Source organism: Mauremys reevesii, linkage group 7, assembly GCF_016161935.1.
Source record: "Mauremys reevesii isolate NIE-2019 linkage group 7, ASM1616193v1, whole genome shotgun sequence".
Classification (NCBI taxonomy): domain Eukaryota; kingdom Metazoa; phylum Chordata; order Testudines; family Geoemydidae; genus Mauremys; species Mauremys reevesii.
In genome coordinates, this window is record NC_052629.1 from 30458147 (window position 1) to 30480405 (window position 22259).

Here is a 22259-nt window from a genome sequence, read left to right on the forward strand (position 1 = left end):
AAGGTAGGTCGGTTTTTGCCCGGGACATGACTGCCAGGTTCCTCAAGGGCCTCGAGCGCCTCTACACTCACATCAGGAAACCTGTCCCTCCATGGGATCTGAATCTTGTGCTGTCGTGGCTCACTGGGCTCCCCTTCGAGCCTCTGGCTTCCTGCTCTCTCCTTCACCTTTCCTGGAAGTTCGCGTTCTTGGTTGCAATAGCATCTGCCTGCTGGGTCTCTGAGATTAAGGCGCTTATCTCAGAATTGCCCTATATGTCTTTTACAAAGACAAGATCCAGCTACAGCCTTATCCAACTTTCCTGCCCAAGGTGGTCTCATAGTTTCATATGGGCCAAGACATTTACTTACCTATCTTTTTTCCAAAGTCACCTAAATCGAAGGAGCGTACGTTGCATTCCCTAGACGTTAGAAGGGCGCTAGCCTTCTACATTGAAAGGACCAAGCCATTCTGCAAGTCGACACAATTGTTTGTCGCCAACAGGGTAAAAGGTCATCCACTGTCCGCTCAAAGAATTTCTTCTTGGATCACTGCATGCATTTGCTGCTGCCACGATCAGGCACAGGTGTCACCTCCAGCAATTGTCATCGTCCACTCAGCCAGGGCACAAGCCTCTTCGACAGCTTTCCAAGCCCAAGTGCCTATCCAGGACACCTGTAGGGTGGCCACCTAGTCGTCTGTCCACACGTTCACGTCCTATTATGCACTTACCCAGCAGGCCTGGGACAATGCTGGCTTTGGTAGAGCAGTACTACAAGCTGCTAAACTATGAACTCTGAGCCCACCTCCATTGATAATGCTTGTGAGTCGCCTAGAATGCAATTGACATGAGCAAGCACTCAAAGAAATAAAAACGCTTACCCTCCCTTTTATATCTGTTGTTCTTCAAGATGTGTTGCTCATGTCCATTCCATTGCTTGCCCTCCTACCCCTGTGTCACAGTTGCTGGTAAGAAGGAACTGAGAAGTCATAGGAATAGTGGTGCCTATATACCAGTGCATGTGCGTGGCACTCAAGGGGGCGCCACAGCCGACCCGACGGATACTGCTAAGGCAAAAATCTCCAAGTGTGCACACACACATCTAGAATGAAATGAGCAACACATCTCGAAAAATAGTTACGAATGGCAGGTAACAGTTTTTTTTATATGGTGCTACTTCCCACCCCCACTTTCCTTTTATTTGGAGCTCTCCAGTTTAGACCAACATCGCTTTAGTCATAAGAAGAACAAAAGGACAGGGAGGCCCCTAAGAGTCCCACTATAGCATACTGTAAGAGTGGGAGGTGTTGTGGCTGATCACCAATTAACATTTCTCTGAGCCATTGTTTCAGTCTTTTTGTATTACTGTGCTTTGTATTGGTATGTCATTAATCTGCTTGTTGTGCAGATTTTATTTTAAAGAGAGCCTCAAAGATACTATAAAATTGAAAGGATAATTTTGATGGAACTTTCACTTAATCTATTGAGCAATTAGGAAAATGTCATCTTGGTATGACCTGCTGCATAGTAAAACCAGATTTCAAAGACTTGATTATTGGCATTCTTCATCTAGAAATTTCTAGAAGACTTTACAATATACATTGATATATTAGTGCTCCCAGTGTATTTCAATAGATTTTTTAAGAACATAATTATTGTCTTCAAACCTCATGTAGTTACTACTGTTAAAAATATTAAATCAAAGGCAAATTGACTACGTTCAGTAGTATTTGAAGAGTAATTACAGCATAAGTAATCTTTGTTTAGTGTGTTAGAAACGGAATGATTTATTTGGGAAAGTCCTCTTACATGCTTTTAAAAATATATAAAATGTAAATTTAGTTCTAGTTAATTTCAAACATGGTGAATCTGAAAGCAACACCAGCTATTCTCAGAAACACTTCTCCTTTCTGTCTGTGCACTATGGCCTCTTGGAGTATGTCTACGCAGTGATAAGATATGTGGCACAGCCACGACTACCCCAGGTCAGCTGATTCAGGCTCGGATTGCAAGCCTATAAAATTGCAGTGTAGGTGTTCAGGCTTGGGCTGGTGTCCGGGCTCTGGCACCCTCCCCCCTTGTGACTCCAGCCTGAGACTGAATGTCTGTACTGCAGTTTTGTAGCCCGAGCCCCATGAACCCAAGTCCGCTGACCCATGCCAGCCCGCAGGCCTTTTATTGTAATGTGGACATACGTTTAGGGTTAAGTTTCAGCTTTGTTCTGACTCTTCCTGGTATACAAACTCTTGTAGGGGGAAGAAAGTGCACATGAGCACCCCCACACCTTGAACAGTGCTGGGGAACAATATTGTCATGTGGTGCATCAGTCTGGAAATAGAGTTGACCATCAACAAAATGGTGAAACTGCTTATTCACACAGTGCTATCAGAGGCACAAAATAAAGTGGGGGGGGGAAGGTGTTTCTCCAATCTTGGGGTCATTTCTAACTATAATAAGTACAACATTTTCCATTAGTAAGGAAATTTCAAATTGACAGTGTCCTTCTAATTTCTCCTTGAGAATAGGATAAGGTTTTAGTAGAACAGTCCTCTCAAATTGAAATAAAAGCAGTCTGAGATCAGAGTTTGAAACACTATTTAAATTATATCTACGATAGTTTTCTTCCTCTGAAATGCTAAGTACATATTTAAAAAAAATCCCAATCCCCAGAAATGGCAGATGTAGCTGTACAATTGGAGGGTTAGGTCACTAAAAATTGTTGCTTGTGCACATACAGAAGATGTCTGTCAACTATATAAAAGCATTACCAAGGTAACACTTTATTGGAATCATACACTTACATCTGATTTTCAAATGAACATGTTTTATCCGGTAAAGTTGTGTGTGTGTCTGTGTACACATTATTGTAACCAGAGATTCTGTTAATACTATTAGAGCTGTTGCCCCCTGGACTGAAATTTCCTCCTTTTTAAAGAATACCTGATGTATTTTGAGTTTGACTTTTTCACATGCTCAGGGTCTAACTGCTGACCTTATTCAGGGTTGGGAAGAATTTTTTCCCCAGGTCAGATTGACAGGGACCAAGGGTTTTTTAGCCTTCTGTGGCACGAGGCAGGGGTCACTTGCTAGGATCATCTGGGTATATCTCACTAAATCAGTTCCTTGCTATTTATGGGGCCTCAAGGACTGGTGCACCTCAGTCCCTCCTGTTCTCTATCTGTGGCACACAATAGTCTCCTTAGAGCTGTAAAACTTTGGTCTAATTCTGGTTGTTTGGCTTGCTGTGGGGTGGCATTTAGTGGCCTGTGATATAGAAGTGGTCAGACTAGATGTTCTAGTGATCCCACCCTGGCCTTAAACTCTGATTGTGACTCAGAAGTCTGCTAAATTAATCAGTTTACTAAATAATGTACAATTGTTGCTTTCTTATTACAATATCCTTTTTGAAACATCCTTCTCCTTTCTATTGTAGGTCCAGTTGTTTATGTCTTAGACCTTGCAGATCGGCTGATCTCAAAATCATGTCCGTTTGCAGCAGCAGGAATAATGGTGGGCTCGATCTACTGGACAGCTGTCACCTATGGAGCTGTGACAGTGATGCAGGTTCAAATTCACATTTTCCTTACGTTACTACTTCTGAAATTTTCTTAAAATTCTCTTAGCTGACTTTTTTCCTTTTGTATTTTAAAACTGGTGATAGTTTAAAGCTGAAACAGCCACAGCTTTAGAAATATACATCCAGCTGAGTGTGACACAGAGTAACCAGTGTCATCTATTCTTTAGTTCAGAAGCAATGATTTCTTGACACATGAAAGGACTGTAAAAGCACTGTTGGTAGAAGATTCTAAAACAGTAGCCTGATACTGATGTGTACAAGTTATTTTAACTTACATCAAGCGAACTTTTTGACCATTTCCATCATCATCATCATGACAAGTCATAGAGGGATGTGGCTTCCTTGCAGATTCAGCACTATCCACATCAGTGTCTGGCTAGGTCCTTAAGATGGTCTGGCCATGTATTCTATTTATGTCTAGACTTGGCCATTTTGGTTTTATTCAAACTTTTCTAATGGTGATGGAACTTACAATGTGAATTTTTTATTTGTAATTGTTGGGTTTGGGTCCAAAGTCATTTAAAAAAATTCAGAGCACTGGAAAACTGGAGGATTGGATGGCTTAGTAATAGAATATTGAGCCTTTTGAGTTGCCTGCTCAAATCCAGTGTGCATGGTCAATAGTGACTGAAAGCTGTTATTGCTGATGGCTGTTTTCCCTTTGTGAAATAAGTTGTTCTTGGCCTCAGTCTGTTTCCTACAGAAAAGGTGTCATCTATAAAATTAGCAATAATTGGAAGTCTATAAAGAGGCCATTGATTAAGCAGACACAAAAACAAAACTATGGAATCCTTCCTCTTTACAATTGAGATGTGGTGGAAAGACAAGACAACTTGGAAAATCCTGCTTTACCACTGCCTTTGTTGTACAAAGAGAACTTAAATCACTTTCCAGAGTAGAATTGCACTTTATGTAAAACAACAAACTCCTAGCATATTGAGGGGTTCCATGTTTACTTTCTCCCAGTGACTCCATATCAAATGTAGTCATTAAAAGTAAAAAGCTGTTTCTTTTCTAACTGCCATTTCTGCACACCTGCATTTTAACCATAGCAAAAATACTGGAGGGTGCTAATCTTTCCTATGAGTTTTCCCACATAATCTACCCCAATTCAACTGAATTGATGGAAATTTTTTGTCTAAAAATGACCTGCATTCGACAAGACCAAAATGAGCTCTTTCATGGAATTTGCAGCCAGAAGGGACCATTATGATCACTTTGTCTGATTCCCTACTTAATGCAGGCCAAATAATTTTTTGCCCAGTAACTCCTACATCAAGCCCACAATTTGTGATTGAGCTAGATTATTTCTTCTGATTTACTTCAATCTTTATTTACTAGGAGAGGATTCAGAAGTTTATGGTAGCTGCTACCAAATATATTGCACAGCATAAACATATAATTTTAAAATGAAGTTGGCAAGTTATCAAGAGTCTAAGTGTTTAGCCATGTTAACTATTCTAGTTTCTTCCTGGCCTGACCTGTTTTTTGGTAGAGTTGCTGTGCACTTTTAAAACAGTTACTTTGCTCCACCTCAGGAGGACGAACAATTTTGTTGTCATTCCTGTGTATGCAAATAGCACCTTCCATCCTGAAAGGGCCTTACCTTTCAGGATGGAAGGTGCAATTTGCATACAGTAAATGGAAGACTCAGGCCCCAATTTTGGGTTCCGTGTGATCCCTTTGATGATAGCTCTGCCAGTGTAAAGGGGCTGCATAAACCCAGCAGAAATGGCTACTTTGAAATCCCCCGATGATGGCGGTTGCCTTAGATGGCAGAGAAATGGCAAAATTCCTTTTATGTTGCTGACCCTTCACCTGGCTCGCATATTTTTGGCTGCTGCCATGGCCTTTATGAGGCCATTGCAACTTGGATTACATTACTTAGAACTGTAACTTTATTAATAATAAAGCTATTATTTAGTGATACAGGTACCAGCCCCTGCCTTTAGGTCTCTCTGCTGATGTATACTGAGTCGTCTTTGCCAGATACAGTAATGGGCTTTTTATTAGTGACTAAACTTAGAGTTTATGAAAGTGGATTCTCAGTGCCATATCTGGATGGAGGTGGGAAAACATTAGGAAAGTTTAACGTTTTCCAGCTCCTCTAGAACTGCTTGGTGAAAACTTGACAGGATTGGCAGTTTATCCCTCAATTTTTTTATTTTATTTTTAAATAGGCACCTGGCTTGAAGGAAATAAAAATTATGGATCTATCAAAATCAGCATAGTGGTAATCCTAAATATGCACCACTTAATATGAGTCTAATCCTTAGGAAATTAGCTAAATCCCAGGTGTTTAATCTGAGCTGGCTAATTTCTTTATTGTGGTCCTTGACTGGGAGAATGGCAGGTTTGGGGCACTATGCTGGGGAACCAGTGTGGTTTTTGTTCGCTATAAGGTGAGGCAGGCTAGAATTGTATGAAGAGTGAATTCACACTCACTCCCTTTTCCCTCTTCCTAGGCCCTGTTTGGTTATGGATAGTGTAACCTCTCTCCTGTTCAGTGTCAGATCCCTCTCCCTCTGTCTGAGGACCAGAGGAGAGAAGCACTAAGGGTAAGTCTACACTTAAAACGCTGCAGCGCTTCAGTGTAGACACTACCTATGCCAACGGGAAGGCTTCTCCTGTCGTCGTAGGTACTCCACCTCCCCAAGAGGCGGTAGCTGGGTCGACAGAATTCTTCTGTGGACCTAGTGCTGTCTACATCAGGAGTTAGATCTGTATAGCTACGTGCCTCAGAGGTGTGGATTTTTTGCATGCCTGTGAGACATAGCTGTACCAATGCAAATTTGTAGTGTAGACCAGGCCTAAGTTAGTTGCAGATATTAAACTACAACTGGGTAGGAATCAATATGGAACAGATAGTGCTACTTCATTGGCTTGCTGGGCCAGTAAGAAATAAAGCAGGTAGGCACTTTGAAACTATTGCAGCTGCAGGGGGAAGGGACATAGTGGGCCAGAAGAGAGCGAATAAGAGGCTGAATCCTTGGGGTGGGAGAGGAAGTTGAGGAGCAGGATAAGAGTCTCCTAGTTAACTTTCAGTTAGGAGGAGGTTGGCGAGGAAGTTGAAGACAAATTCTGCATGCATTGTCTTCGCAGCTCTAAGAATTAATTTACTCATTTATTGGGCCACAGTCACTTCAGCTAATACAATCAGTATTACAAGCTGTGTTGACTGATGCACCTTTCAACAATTTTGGAACAGTAAAGTAGACTTGCCTACTTAACTGGAAAAAAAAACTTCCAGAATTGCTGTTGATAGCTATGCTGTGGCTAGTTATCTTCACAATATTTTCTTACCTGCCATCACACCTGTTCTACTGAAGCTCTGTTTCTGGGTTGTTGTTTTTTTTAAGTGATCTTAAACAGTCTATTCTCTGTGTTGTACCAAATAAAGCCCATGCTGCTCGTTTGTTTTGATACAAACATATTAAGACAGCCAATGTCTAAGACAACCAGTGCTTGTTACATTCCTCACTTTTGCACTCTGCCTGGACTGTCATTTGAAGGTCATGCAAAAGTAAATTCTTTCTAGAAGTGCATCAGTGATGGTAGCAGCCTTGGTCAGTTTTGCCCCACAAGCCCTAGAGGACAGGTACAATTTTCAAAAATTTAATGTGTCTGAGTTCTTAACTTATCAAAAGTCTACAAAACTGTGTGTTTTGAACATGTGCCTGCATTTTAACAAGTATTCAAATCTGAGTCGAAATTTGAGCTTTTTGAATGTATAGTCCATTTCAAGTCTGTCTTGTTTAAACAAGAGGAGAGCACTTAATCTGACAGTTGGCGTGGCTGGTCTTGACCCCCACCAGTTAAAATGCAGGACATTAAATACAAGTCAATTGTCACCTTTTTAAGAGTGACATTTTGCTAAAAATATATGTACTACTACTCACTTTACCATGAGGCTTAAGTGTGACCTCAATTGTAGTTTTGACAGTGCAACAATAAAATCTGATTTTTTGCAGTAAGAAATTATCTTAAATCATTTGGTAATAATAACATTATGAAGTCCAGCTAAAGATAAATCTTTTATTTTAGATTAGTATGTAGCATACAGAATTAAAAGTATAATTGCTGTTTTTGTTGCATGGTGTCAGATGTTAACCTTAGTTTTAAAAAAGGCTCATTTACGTGAGAAGCTGCATTTGCAACTGGTGTTGTCATAGTGGGAAAACAGATTTTTTTCGAATACACATTACTAGTGTGCCCTTTCTCATGCTCTACTTCTAACCATTAATCAGAAAATTCAGCTATTGATTTGTATTCTTAAATCATAGCTGCTGAGCAATTTTTAATCCCAGAATTAAAATTAATCTTTCCAAAGTTGTGTGGCCTCCTGGGGATTTTAGAAAACATGTTATTGTACTATAAGGTAGCTTTAAAATATCTGAGACCCCCTAGACCGGTGGCCAGGACCCAGGCAGTGTGAGTGCCACTGAAAATCAGCTTGCGTGCTGCCTTTGGCACACGTGCCATAGGTTGCCTACTTCTGCAGTAAAATCTTTCAAAACTAGACACTTAAAGTATGTTCACTGCACAATAGCCATCTGACACTAAAACTTTTTGAACATTTCACAGGTTGTAGGTCATAAAGAAGGTCTTGATGTCATGGAGAGAGCTGATCCTTTATTTCTTTTGATTGGACTTCCCACCATCCCAGTCATGCTGATACTGGGCAAGATGATTCGTTGGGAAGACTATGTGCTCAGACTGTGGCGCAAATATTCTAACAAATTGCAAATTCTGAATAGTATATTTCCAGGTAATGCAATTAAATCTAAATGAAATATGAAGTCTGTGCTCTGCCCATGCAAGGTGGGGTGTGGGGGGCAGTTTCCCTATCTTTAAATGAGATGATAATGCTCCTTTCCCTCTGACCCTTTGTCTAGTTTATTTTGATTGATTATCTTAAGGGCAGGGACTGTCTCTTACTGTGTGATTGTACAGCGCCTAGCCCAATAGGGCCCCAAACTCTGAGGCCTCTATGCTCTATTGTAGTGCAAATATTAAAATAAAAGAACTATACATGAAATTTTAGTGTGAGAAGCTAAAAGTTGATGCCTAAAAATAACTTCTTCATTAAATAGAATACTTACTGGAGAGAAGGATGCTTTATAATAATGTTAGATTGTAGAAAACTAATTAGATTTGAAAGGCTAGATTCATAATGAAAACAAAGTTTTAAGTCTTCTTCAGTTTATTAGCTGGCAATATGATTTTTCTCTAGGAATTGGATGTCCTGTTCCTCGTATTCCAGCTGAGGCCAACCCTCTAGCAGATCACGTCTCTGCTACTCGTATTCTGTGTGGAGCTCTTGTCTTTCCAACCATTGCCACCATAGTTGGCAAGCTGATGTTCAGCAGTGTTAATTCTAATTTACAAAGGACAATCCTGGTAAGATGTTTTAAGAAGACTGTTTGTTTTTCAGAAATGGCAATAATAATGGTATAAGGAGTTGTAGTAAATATTCTGTGTGAGCAGAAGGTAAAAGGAACATACATGGAAGTAGAATTTAGAATGGTATTTGACGGATGTGCTTTTTCAGAGGAGAGTATTTTCAAGATGCCTTGTCTGGACTTCTCAAACTGTCGGTCTGGACCCAAAAGTGGGTCATGACCCCGTTTTATGGGGTCGCCAGAGCTGATGTTAGACTTGCTGGGGCTGAAGCTGAAGCCTGAGCCCCGCTGCCCAGGGCTGAAGCCAAAGCCCAAGGGCTTCAGCCCTGGGTGGCGGGGCTCAGGTTACAGGGCTCCCACCTGGGGTTGAAGCCCTTCAGCTTCAGCTTTGGTCCCCCACACGGAACAGTGGGGCTTTGGCTTAGGGCCCTCCTGCCCTGGGTGGTGGGGCTCAGGTTTTGTCCTCCCCCTCTTCCCACCTGGGGCAGCAGGGCTCAGGCTTCAGGTCCCTCCCTCCTGGGGTCATGTAGTAATTTTTGTTGACAGAATGGGATCGCGGTGCAATGAAGTTTGAGAACCCCTGGTCTATACAGTGGGCTGGAATCACCAATATAATTTAATCTAAAATGGGAGATTAATCTCGACCCAGAATCCTAGACAGGACTTAAACAGACAAACCAAAAAACCTCCAAGTCAAAGATCTAAACAAAGTAACCAAAGGGTGATGTGGGAGATGATGGGGAGGGGACCCACCCGTAATTTCCAGGGGAAAAGCCCTGGTGAAAGGCCCAGTGTGTAGGGTCTGTTCACAGGAATGTGTCTCTTACTATTCAGAAACAAATAGAAAGTGTATAAATTGGACTCCCTTACTGCTTTGGTGTCTGGACAAGAGAGAAAAGAATCTCTTCCCCCACCTAAAGCCTGCTGACTGCTGCTGCGGGAGGGAGAGCAGGGAAGCTGAGGGATCCTCCCTCATGAACAACTCAAGTGCCTGCTGCTTCTGCTCATGACCTCCCCAAAAGCAGCTGTGAATGAGACTGATATGCTTGTCTGTTTCACTGGTTCCTCTGCCACACCAGCAACTTCCTTTCTCACTACCAACAGTAAAGTCACTTCAAAGCCTTGTCAATTTTTGTGCTGCTACTTTGGTTTGGGGAAGCTATGACCAACAGCAGCAGAGCCACTAGAACAGACTAAGACTTTGTCTACACAGGGGATTTAGCTTGCACTGAGTTGACATGCGCTATTTGGTGTACTATATCCAAGCCATACTAATAATGTGCACATGGCTGTGCCCTCTTTCAGTTTGTATCATTGTGCACCCATGGCGGTTAATTGCTGTGTAGTGAGTGCGTGGCATGGGAGGCTATGCCGTGGTCCTGTGTTTTTGCTGCTGAACAGTGTTCATTCTGGGATTTGTCTCACTGCACATTGTGGGATGCATAGCACAAGTCAGGAGTAAGCCAGTAAAATTCTAGGGCTTGAGGTCAGATTAAAAAACAATCCCATGATTCCACACTCTCCATCCTGTGCTTTGTCTCTTTGTGGGTGGGCTAGTGCCATTTTCCAATTGCTGTTGGCCATCATGGACCTAGCAATGCTCTGTGCCACTATGCTGACAACCACAAATACACAGAGGCTGCTTAGGCTTTATTTTGAGCTCTTGAAGCCAGGTGGCTTCAATTTTGGACTTCACCTACCACACCACTGAGCAGATGATGGGACAACAGTAGCTTCAGCAACAGTAGAGGAAGAGGAGGAGGACACTGAACTACTGCTACTGCATGAGCTGTTCCTGGAGCAGCTTCGCACAGTGCAGCACCATTGCTGGGCTTGGGAAACCAGCATCAATTGGTGGGAAAGGATTGTTCTGCAGATCTGGGATGACCAGGAGTGGTGAGAGAATTTCAGGATAGTGAAGACAATCTCCAGAGCTGCAGCAACACTGTACCAACATACAGTGCCTTGTGCCCAGGGAGAAGCTGGTCACCTCCAAAGGTTGCTTGTCCATAGCCAACCCAATTTGGTGTAGAGAGATTGACTGTTGGGGCTATTGTCATTCAGGTATTTGATGCTATGCGTAAGGTACTGTTGCACCAGGTTATAAAGGTTGGTAATACTCAGGAGATTAATAGCTTTTCACACAGGGGGTTCCCAAACTATATTGGGGCAGTTCACGGAATCCATGTGCCTATCGTTTGCTCCCTGCACCAGGCCTCTGCGTTTATAAACTGAAAGGGTATTGCTTCGTGGTGCACCAAGGGCTGGTTGACCACCATGTCAGGTTTACAGTAATAAATGCAGGATGGTCTGGAAAGGTCCATGATGCTAGGATCTTTCAGAACTCAGCTATGTTTACCTTAAGGAATAAGGGAGTTTGCCCCCACTATAGACATTATCCTGGGAGGCCAGGCATATCTGCTTCCCTGGTCAATGAAGGCATTCACTGGCCTCTGGGATAGAAGGAAAGAACTGGTTAACTATCCCCTCAAGTTACAGAATGACAGTGGAGCATGCATCTGAACGGAAAATGGTGCTGTTTATGGGCTAGGTTGGAAGTTGCAAGAAAAAACCTTGCCCAAGAAGATAGCTGCATGTTGTATTTTGCACAGTATTTCTGAGAGTAAGGGAGAAAGCCTTAATGGCTGGTGGGAGGCTGAGGTGCAGAGACTTGCTCAACTTTTTGAACAGCCAGCAAGGTATACTCTAGAATATGGAAACAGCGAGCGTTACCTACTGCTCTTACTTTGAGTCCCCCACCTGACAATGTGCAGCTGTACATCTAACTGTTATCCTGGGCAGGAGTGAGCAGAATGGACTGAGAATTGCAGCCTCTTTGGGTGGTAGAAGTGGCATGTTGTGGAACTCCTTATTGTATCTTGTGTGTGCACCTTTATACTTATGACATGCAAAATTTGTTTTTTTGTGTGTACCATGCATTGTGGACGCTCTATGAATGAATTTGTAATGGGTTGTATTATTAAACAACAACTTGTTACAAAATAACCATAAATAAAACTTTAATTAAAACAACAATGAAACAGCAAAGAATCCTGTGGCACCTTATAGACTAACTGACGTATTGGAGCATGAGCTTTCGTGGGTGAATACCCACTTTGTCGGATGCATGCGACGAAGCGGGTATTCACCCACGAAAGCTCATGCTCCAATATGTCTTAGTCTATAAGGTGCCACAGGACTCTTTGCTGCTTTTACAGATTCAGACTAACATGGCTACCCCTCTGATACTTAACAATGAAACAGATCTTTAAAGCAGTGGTCTCCAAATTTTTGAGGTTCATGCCCTCCCTTACCCTTGTCCCACCCCTCACCCCCCCAGAGCCGGGGCTGGAAGCGAGACTACGGCTGGGGGGGGAGAGGGGAACATGGACAGGGTAAGGGGGCCGAGGCTGGAGGTGGAGCTGGGTCTGAGACCCAGGCTATGGCTACACTTGCACTTCAAAGCGCTGCCGCGGCAGCGCTTTGAAGCGCTAAGTGTAGTCAAAGCGCCAGCGCTGGGAGAGAGCTCTCCCAGCGCTGTCCGTACTCCACCTCCCTGTGGGGAATAATGTACAGCGCTGGGAGCCACGCTCCCAGCGCTGGGGCTTTGACCACACTGGCGCTTTGCAGCGCCGCAATTTGCAGTGCTGGAGAGGGTGTGTTTTCACACCCTGCTGCAGTGCTGCAAATTTGCAAGTGTAGCCATGGCCCCACAGTGGGGCCTGGAATGGAGCCATGGCCCGGGGGTGGAGCAGGAGGCAGCAGCTGGGCCCGAGGCTGGATGCAGCTCTGCTCCCCGCCCTCACCCTTGGCCCTGGCTAGGTGCCAGTTTTTAAATGTGTGTGGGGGGGTATCCAGTCAATTTGACCCTAGAGCAGTGGAGAGCACTCAGATAAACAGACATCTCCATAAGAGACACCTGCAAAGCAGTGCACGGCCGAACTCTATTCACATTGGACTCAGTATGGTTTGAAAGAGGATGCCAAGGTTTGCAATTAAATGCAAAGTTAGTGCACTCTGATGAATTGCATCTTATGTATGCAGGCATTTTCACATCAGACTAACTCGAGTTAGTGTTGACTAAACCCCCTGTGTGGACAAGACCTAGAGAAGACCACTTGGGATCTGTTCATGTGTTTGAAGGGTTTTTACAACCATGACGACTAAAGACATATCTTTAATGAAAACTTAAGTTTTACAGAAATTGATGGGTTTTGATCCTTTCCCTAATTACCCCGAGCAAGTTGATTTTTCAAGTTCTGATTAGTTTTTAGTGGGACTATTAATTAGTGTGTTGTATATTATATATTCTGGGAAAATGTCTCACTTTTGTTATTTAATATGATGGGTTTTCATTTTTTGTCAAAACTCATAAGTGAATAAAAGCTTCCAAAATGATTAGTAAACCCAGCATGTAATCCTTTTATGTAACATGAACATCTGTAGTACTCTATTGTGACACAAAATTTGCCTCAAATATTCATTTGTAATTGCCCTAATTACCCTAACTTCAAAGGAAATACTTCTTGATAAGAAAACTGAGAAGATGTGATATTGAACTTGTTCTGTAAGTCTTAAAAATGTCTCTTTATTTCAGGGTGGAATTGCTTTTGTTGCTATAAAAGGAGCTTTTAAAGTTTACTTCAAACAACAGCAATATTTACGTCAAGCTCACCGCAAAATTTTAAATTACCCTGAGCAAGAAGGAGCATAAGGCTGTGATCTCCAGCTGTCATACAATCTCATCTACCAGATTCTCTTGTTGTATAGATTCCATCGTTATTGCACAGTAGTGGAGAATTGTGATAAGTTGCTGCTCCTATTTTTTCTTCAAATATAATAAAGCACTTTCTTGTGGCAGGGTAAATCCGCTCAGTAATTACTGAACTTAAGAATGATTTGTTTTCATGTTTGTGTATTTCCTTTATGACAGGCAGGCATCTGAATCCTACCACATATGCTAAATTTAAAAAAAGGAAAAATGAAATTGCGCAGTTACTCATCAATGCACAGACTGTATCCAAATCCCTTTTTTGTTCATTTAATAAAGTATCTGCACAATATTTGCATACATAGACCATCCAATTCAACACTAAGGACATCATGGAGGGATTTTTTTTTTAAGAAATTTCATTTGAATAGCTTATTGCCAAGGAGAAATTTTTCTCGGATTTTATCCAATAAGGATTCCTTTGTTCGCAGCTGAAGCTCTGAAATAGATGTAAAACAGGAGGCCTAAAATGTATACAAAACATTGGATAGACAAGCAGAAGACTGATCCTTTTCTAAAGGGTCCACATAAGCCAACTTTGACCACCTAGAGTATGTGCTAGAACATGACTTCCAGCTAATTTTGCTACTGTCTAATTATATTGTCTGCAGTGTCTAGTACTGCTATGTCATGACTCCTTTGCTGTCTTGTAACTATTATTATTCCATCCACCTCTAGAGAAATTACTTGGGAAAGTGAATTTCAATCACTTATTTTTGTAATTAGAACAGCTGTTTAGTAATACGAGATTGTATTTTGAGAGTTCCTTTGTGATTATGGAATTAACTACTCAGATAAATAGTAGAGGCTAGAGAGCATTGGACAATGAGCAGGTAACTTGATTCTCGTCTGTCAGTGTACAGACTAAAAGAATTAAGCTTCATCCAATAAATTAAGATAATTTAATAATGAAAACAGCAAAAGTCTATTGTAAAAATGCAGATTTTAGTGATATGTCAAAAGGGGAGACACTAGCACTTAAATCAGTAATTTTACTTGTTCATAAATCCACATTTTTCAATGGAAATTAGCAATTACTATACCAATGTTAGACAATTCTGAGTCCTGTTTGACAAACAGTGTGGCCATTTGATATTAATGCAAGACTTAGCCTGGATTTACAGTAATTGCCATTCCCAGTGCATAGCAATTGAATGGTTTTTTTAAAGTTCTCATTCTTAAAGTTGCTGCCTATTTTTTTTATTCATGATAGTATGTCAAATGCATGAAGAAGGGTAAGCATTCCCCATAGTGAAGTATTGGTAAGTAAATGTTGCTTTTTACCACAAATGAAGCAACTATAGAGTGGACTTCATGTCTGATTGCAATAATGTATGTTAGTGACACTTAAAAATATGGTACCTTTTTTATGTTACCTTAAATATTGAGAATGTAATATTTTAGAAATGTATAAAGTATATACAATGGCCAACTCGTATTCAGAAACTATAATTGTTGAAAATTATACATGCATAGCTGATAATTTGAGAATCTTGCTAAAATTGATAAATTACTATAATTTCATAAGTCTGCTGATTATGTTGGTCTCAAAGATTGGTCTGACTTTTTTATATATTTATGTACACAGCAGCAGCCTCTGATTTTCTATAATATAAGTTTTCGAACAATGTAATGCATATTTCTTGCAGAATTCTTCAGTGCAAGGAGAAGGCTTTTCATTGGTCTTCACTGTATAGATTTCCAAACACTTTATAACTGTTTTTTAAAGTCTCATACAGAATTTAATAGTGCAAATTATTTGTTTTAACATTTTGTTCTGTAGGAAAGCTAACTGTCTTCTTTGAAAACTGAACCTGTTGTACATCAGATGATTATAAAAGGAGTATAAAATGATTTAAACTTAATGGGAGAGAGTTATTACTTTTGTTGCTGTATTGTAAAATCTTGTTTTTAGTATTAAGTATAACCACATGGATTAGGTTGAATAAATATTTTTACATTCTTTAGGTGTATTTTGTCCATTGAACAAATAGTGCCAAAGCCTATGACAGAAGTAGGTTTTAAAATTGATAACTATTGAATCAAAAAGTAGTATACCATTTTTTTTAAATCGACATCCCATGGTTAGCCTTTTGATTTTTTTATAAGAAGTTCTGTTTTTGGGGGGGTGGAGACCTACCGCTCCATTTAGTTTGTGATTGAACTTTAAGCATTACTCATTAATCGGTTATCAATAAATGATGGAGTGCATCATCTGAAATCTGCCTATTCTTTATTAAATCAAAGCCATTACTATGATTTGAAGGACTTAGTCTAACACTGATTTGGGATTGGGCAGGACTGGATAGCTCTGGAGTGGTAGTTCAGTACAAAATATACCTGGAAAATACACAGGAGGATAGTGTGTGAAGCTCTGAAACCAATACTAGCTAGTGATCCATGTGCATCTCACTACTTTAAGAGCAAGGAGAACTGGCCTACGCTATTCCATCACATAATCTGTATCTTGGTTTGTCTTTGCCCTCCATTACATAAACATTTAGGTGCTGCTTTTTTCTGGAGACCGGTTCAGTGATTTGCAAGCAGAATGTGTGTCTGTCTTCTACATCTTAAGCCTCATCGTTATTGAGAGTGGGGCCTTTGTCCTCTTCATTCCTATTTTTGGTTTGAAGAGGTTTGTATCAACACTCTTGCTGTGCTAACTTGCTTTTCTGAGTGTGTATTAGGGAGTCTGCCTATCTCAGTATATCCTTGGAGCTTGGAGTCATATCTCAAAAGGCAGCTGAAGGTCAATCCTACATCTTTGTTGCCCTTGCCCATCTTTCTCCTTTTGAGTTCTGATTATCACAGCACTTTCCAGCCATGTACCCAGCAGGGAAACAATGGTTATGTCTGCACTGCAGTTTGGAGGTGTGATGCTGGTGCAATTAGACAGACTCATGCTTGCTCAGCTCGAGCTAGTGGGTTAAAAATAGCAGTGTGGATGTTGTGGCACTGCCAGCAGCTTGGGCTAGACACCTGAGCTTGGACCCAGGTGGCCAGCCCGAGCCAAAGCCAGATGTGCAATGTTCACACTGCTATTTTCAGTGTGTTAGCGCAAGCTGAACTAGCATGAGTCTGTCTACCCAAACTGGGCATCACACCTCTCAACTTCAGTGTAGACATAAATTCAGGAAATTAAGTTAGGCATGCTAACTTAAACACCCATATGTGCTTAAGTGCTGTGTAGGGATGCTTTTTTGAATTGAGGCCTTGGTAGGTAAGGACAACAGCAGAAAGTTGGAGGATCCCTTCCCCTCTGTATAAATTGTTTCAAAAGATGCTATACTGACCGTAACTCTTGGGAAAGCTTTCTGAAGCTGAAGATTCTTGCACTTTGGTTTAATTAGAAAATATTCCTATTAAAGCATTTTATCCTCAGAGCTGAAAATGTGCCTTGAGTATTGGTTCTCTGCTTGCCTAGCTATTAAATTGATGTAGATAACAAGGAAGGGGCATATAATTATCAGCTGGGTCATGGTCTGGCTAATGACACAGTCAATATACCTTTTTGGTCCCTATATTGGATATCTTTCAGATACGACAAACACTGAGTGCTTGTTTTCTTCTAGCAGGTCACTAAGGGTGGAAATTCAGAGAGCCAGGCAGGTTCCAGAGCTGCCCTTTTGGCTGCTTTCAGTTACACTGAACTTATAGCCTGTTTTGTGGGAGCTCCCATCCTGGATTGTAGTCTTCTTAAGATACATTTCTAGAATGACGACTCCTTATCTCTCTAGCTTAGTGGACACTTTAATATGGGCAACTTATGCAAAAAGGATTGACTGAAGCCAAAGAGTTGCTGCAGTTCCTACTATCAGAGGTACTTTGGATGAGCTATAATGCTAAAGCTTCCACCTATCATTTGCAGGTCAATATATACATTTATACCTATATGATGATCTTTTGGTTCTAAAGGTCGTGGCAAAGAGCAAAAGGCATTCGATTTCTACACTCTTCTAGATGATTGAGAATTCCTAATCACTTAGAGGTGGATTCCCCCCCCCCCCAAAGAGAATGCCAGAAAATAACGCAGGAGAAAGTTGAAGGTGTGTAACTACTTGTGGAAAATAAGCAGTTAACAGCATTACAAAATTCAGTAAAACAACGGAGCTATCTTCAATGTTAGTTTTCTCTTATTACAAGACATTTTGAATATTGGTATAAACAGCTATAAATATAAACAGTGACTAATAGAGACAATATTGAAAAACTATACATAGGAAACCACTAACATGAATTGCTTTTGCTTACATATTTCCACAGAGGATGTTCATTTTAGTATTTTGTAAAAGCTGGTGTAGGGCACCCCTTGTGTGGTCAGATGTGGCAGCACAGGTGAGCCCGGCCTTGACTTCCCCTCCGCCTGGATAAAAACAATCTAAACAGGCCTTTTGATATTAAAGAGTACCCGTTCCAGAGGGTTTTGTTTATTAACCGAAAAGGCCAAAACAAACAAAACCAGTATCAAAGAGTCCTAGCTGGCATCACATTGATGCTGGCTTTACCACCTCATTTCCAACTGATAAGGACAGCTAAAAATTACACATTTCCCCCAATATTACTTCTACAAGAACATGGGAGGTGAGTCAGTTGGACTATTTCTATTAGAAATATGGTCCAGCCCCGAGAGAGTTTGAGAAGCTATAGCTTATCACTGTCCATTGGTCAGTTAAAGGTGGGTTTGTGTGCTCTGAACATTTCATTGCTTCTGCCCCCATTCAGTACCCTTAGCTGAAAGGAATTATTTCTGCTCATGCCATACCAACTAAACAGTAGAAAAATTCAATTTTAGAAGCACAGAAATATCAAAAATTGCTTGAGAATGCCCCAGCACAGCAGCACCTGTTATGTTTCCTGTAGGCATGTCATTTAAAGCTGGCAGACTGTTTTTCCCTGGCTTAATGTCCCTCCAAGTAGTGGGCCTCCACACAGCATTATGCTTACAATTTTTTTTTCTTTTAAATCAAACCCCATTACTGGTCTTACAATTTCCCAGTGCCTCACAGTGACATTTATAGACCGTGGAATCCATACAAAAAACAGCCGGAATGGCATCTTAAAAAAAAGAAAATACTATCTCCTCAGCACCGTTACTGGTCCTTGACTCCACCTAAGAGGCGTGCATAGGGGAACAAAGGAGCAGGGGGGTGCAAAGGCAGCTTTAGACTTGGGGCCATCTGTGCACTGCTCTAGGACCTTACTGTAAGTTAGGCACACACAGGCTGCTATTTGTCAGTGCCCCCCCCCCCCCCAGACAGTATTACAGTAGCCAAAATTCGCTAGCATGTAGTGAGGCCCTACTCATGCTCCCCGTTCTAGAAACGGGGAAGTGGACTGGTGTGTGAGCTAGTACTCCACTTCCATCCCACTGGAAAAAACTTCCCTGGCCAACCATGCCAGCTTTAGAATCACTTTGCACTGGGATCCCATCCCCAGCACAACTGAAAAGCAGCATCAATATGTCTTTCAACAAAAATGAAATGAAACATTATTAATCCGGGTGCCAACTGTCCTCAGCAATACTATAGAAAGAAGACTCAGACTCCCTTTCCATTAGTGATGCTAGGGTAAGATCTATACCTTGAGACTGGTTTATATATTGGTAGTGACCTATGGCCACCTCACAGCATTCAGGTTTTTGGATGAATTTCATATTCATACTTGGGCCCACTTTAATATGCAAGGTTATCACATTTCCTTTCATTTCAATTTACATACCTTAGTCCTTCTTCTGAACAAATTAAGGGTGAAGGGTTCATTCCACTTCAGTTGTTGCTTGTGTCTGGTGTGTGTGGCAGGAGAGAGATTACCTGTTAGGTTCCCTCCCTCTGGGGCACCTGGCATTGGCCACTGTTGGTAGACAGGATACTGGGCTGGATAGACCTTTGGTCTAACCCAATAGGGCCATTCTTATGTTCAGACCAAAATAAAGCAAGTTATTGTTTGTCAACCAGAAGTGGAATGGAGCTGTTCCGCCACCAGTTTGGGCTGTTTTAAATACTAAGACTAACATTACACTAATATATCTGACTTATAAAATGGCATTTGGTTACCTCACATCCACAAACAGGTAGCATTTGCTATCATGATTCACAACACAGATTGTGGGTAAAATTTTCAAGAGAGTGTAGTAAGGATCCTGAGTCTTAATGCCTTTTAATGTTAGACTCCTGAGTGCCTCTGTCTCTTTTGAAAATGGGACTTAACCACTTCTGAAAATTTTACTTTATACTGAATTCACAAATGCCTATGTAGGAACATGCTGATTTCATGAAACGTGGTTAAAAGTCCCAACTTGCTTTTGCTCTGATTGGTTTTTTTTCTTGTGAGTTGACGTCTCTTAAAGCAGCACACATCCTCAAGCAAAGAGAAGCTACTCTTCTCCGAGGCTGGGCAAGCACAAATGCAGATGATGCTCTATGACTACCTTTATTGTCTAATCAGAACAAAAATGTACTTGCACTTCTACTGTAATTGGAATTCTGGAGACAGTATCTGGCTTGGTATGCATACACATTACTATGCAGCAGACACTTCCTTATACATTTCTCTGGATGAGAAGAAAGTTTCTGCCGCAGTTGATTCCTGGAAAGGAAGTGAGGGGATAACAGCCTTTTGCTGAACATGAGGAAATAAGTTTTCAGGACCATCTCAGACTTTCAGTGGTAGGACAATGCACCATCATGTAGGGAAGATGAGTTTAAGGCTCAGCGCTGGACCCCAAACTCTCTGGCCAGCAAGAACTGACAGTACTACAACAACTAAGTCATATTCAGCATGACATGGCTTATTTGGAGGTGGGAGTGCTGAGATAAATTTAATTCAAATTTGCATTGTCCTTAGAATGACCAGAACTTTCCTTTCTGCTTAAACATTTTCTTTTAAGGAATGGAGGACATGGTTTTGCTTTCTATTTTGTCAGGGTTAGGATTGAGACAAGAAGAGAATCTTAATTGTAGGGTCCCTAGCCACAGAATCTACTTAAACTTCAATGTATAAAAGAAAAATACAAGATTCTTCTTAATAAATTAGACAAAAGGAAATCTTAAGTGTGTATTTATCAGCTGTGGTATGGTCACAAGGAATTCAAGTGCATTTGCACTGGACTTGCAGAAGGTTAAATTAAAACTGGCATTTGGCTCTTCTTTCCCAAATTGTCTCAGAGCTGACAATGCTGGCTTTTGATAGATGGTGAGACACTTGAAACAATATTTTCTAAATTAATTTGATGTCAACGAACAATTAGGCCAGAAGTGCAGCATACCCTATCTAACAGAAACTGCAGAGGAATTTTAGGTAAATAAAATAATTATGCAAACTGGAATTCGGTCCACTGCTGGGGTTAACATCTCTACTCTTTTAAAAAAAAAAAAAGGGGGCCATGGGGGAAGTATGAATTTCAAAATTACATCTAATTCAAAAGTCAGCAACGCAGTACAGCCAGCATCCCATCAGGCTAGTGTCCTCCTCTGATTTAGAAGTCCTACTGGATCACCAACACTCTTTCTTGTAGCACCTATTTGTCTCTAAGAGGCTTCTCACAGATGTACTAAACTAGCCTGATCATGTTTAGCTAGGAAAAACTGACAAGATCATAGCTGGAGGTGCAGTTAGTGTGGCTCTAGGAAAGCGTTAGAACTGGATATAAACCTTTCCAATAATACCATGAAATAACACTATGTATCTATTACCTTGACTTTACAGGTTCCTTATTTTCATATTGAGTGCTAAGGTCCTTATTTACCTACTAGCACTCAAACTGATAATCAATAAAGTTAACCCCCCATCTTCCATCTTTTATATAATTCTGTCTTAACAGTGTCTGCTTTCCCATCCTGTCTTTGATGCAAACAAACATTTGTGGCATCCACATCTTAGCTATATGAAGAATGTCAAAACAAATTATGATGTCTAATAAACTGGACACCTTCAGAAGTCTGTACTGCAGTCAGCTTCAGGAGCCTCATCACAGGATAATTAGCTCTGCCTGATGATCCCCTAGGTAACTAATTAACAATGCATTCTAAAATAATCTGCACAACATCTGAATTTATCCCTTTTGGCAGCTGCATGAACAGCACATGTAAGAGAAGGAAAAACACACCAATTCCTTTTCTTATACCTACTATATATACCTATGAGGGCCAATCAGTGAGCAGCATGTATGTAATAGGGTGTTGTACACGAGTCTGTATATCTATAAGTTATAAAATACAGTATTCAGTTTGAAGGATACAGTTTCCCTCATCCATGTCAGTGTATTGTGAGTCTACCTGACACAGAGCAATCCACAAATATGTTTCAATATGGTCAGATATAAAGTCACACATCTAGAAACGAAGAATGTAGCCATAGTTATAGGGTGGGGGAACTCTGTCTTGGAAAGCAGTGGTTCTGAAAAGGACTTGAGGATCATGGTGGATAATCAGCTGAACATGAGCACCCAGATCACAGTGTGGCCAAAAGGGCTAGTGTGATCCTTGGATGTGTAAACCTGGGAATACTAAGCAGGAGCAGAGAGGTTATATT

At 41.0% G+C, this 22259-nt stretch overlaps 1 protein-coding gene across 2 annotated transcripts in view; it reads left to right on the plus strand.

The window, feature by feature from the left end:
• MARCHF5 (membrane associated ring-CH-type finger 5) overlaps positions 1-15693 on the plus strand; it is a 61019-nt gene extending 45326 nt beyond the window's left edge. For both annotated transcript variants that reach the window (XM_039546395.1, XM_039546394.1), the window contains 4 exons: positions 3414-3544; positions 8142-8325; positions 8791-8957; positions 13557-15693. In XM_039546395.1, the coding sequence (XP_039402329.1) occupies positions 3414-3544; positions 8142-8325; positions 8791-8957; positions 13557-13673 (599 nt within the window). In that variant the 3' untranslated portion in view covers positions 13674-15693. The remainder of the gene's footprint in view (positions 1-3413; positions 3545-8141; positions 8326-8790; positions 8958-13556) is intronic.
• The last annotated feature ends 6566 nt before the right edge of the window (positions 15694-22259 follow it).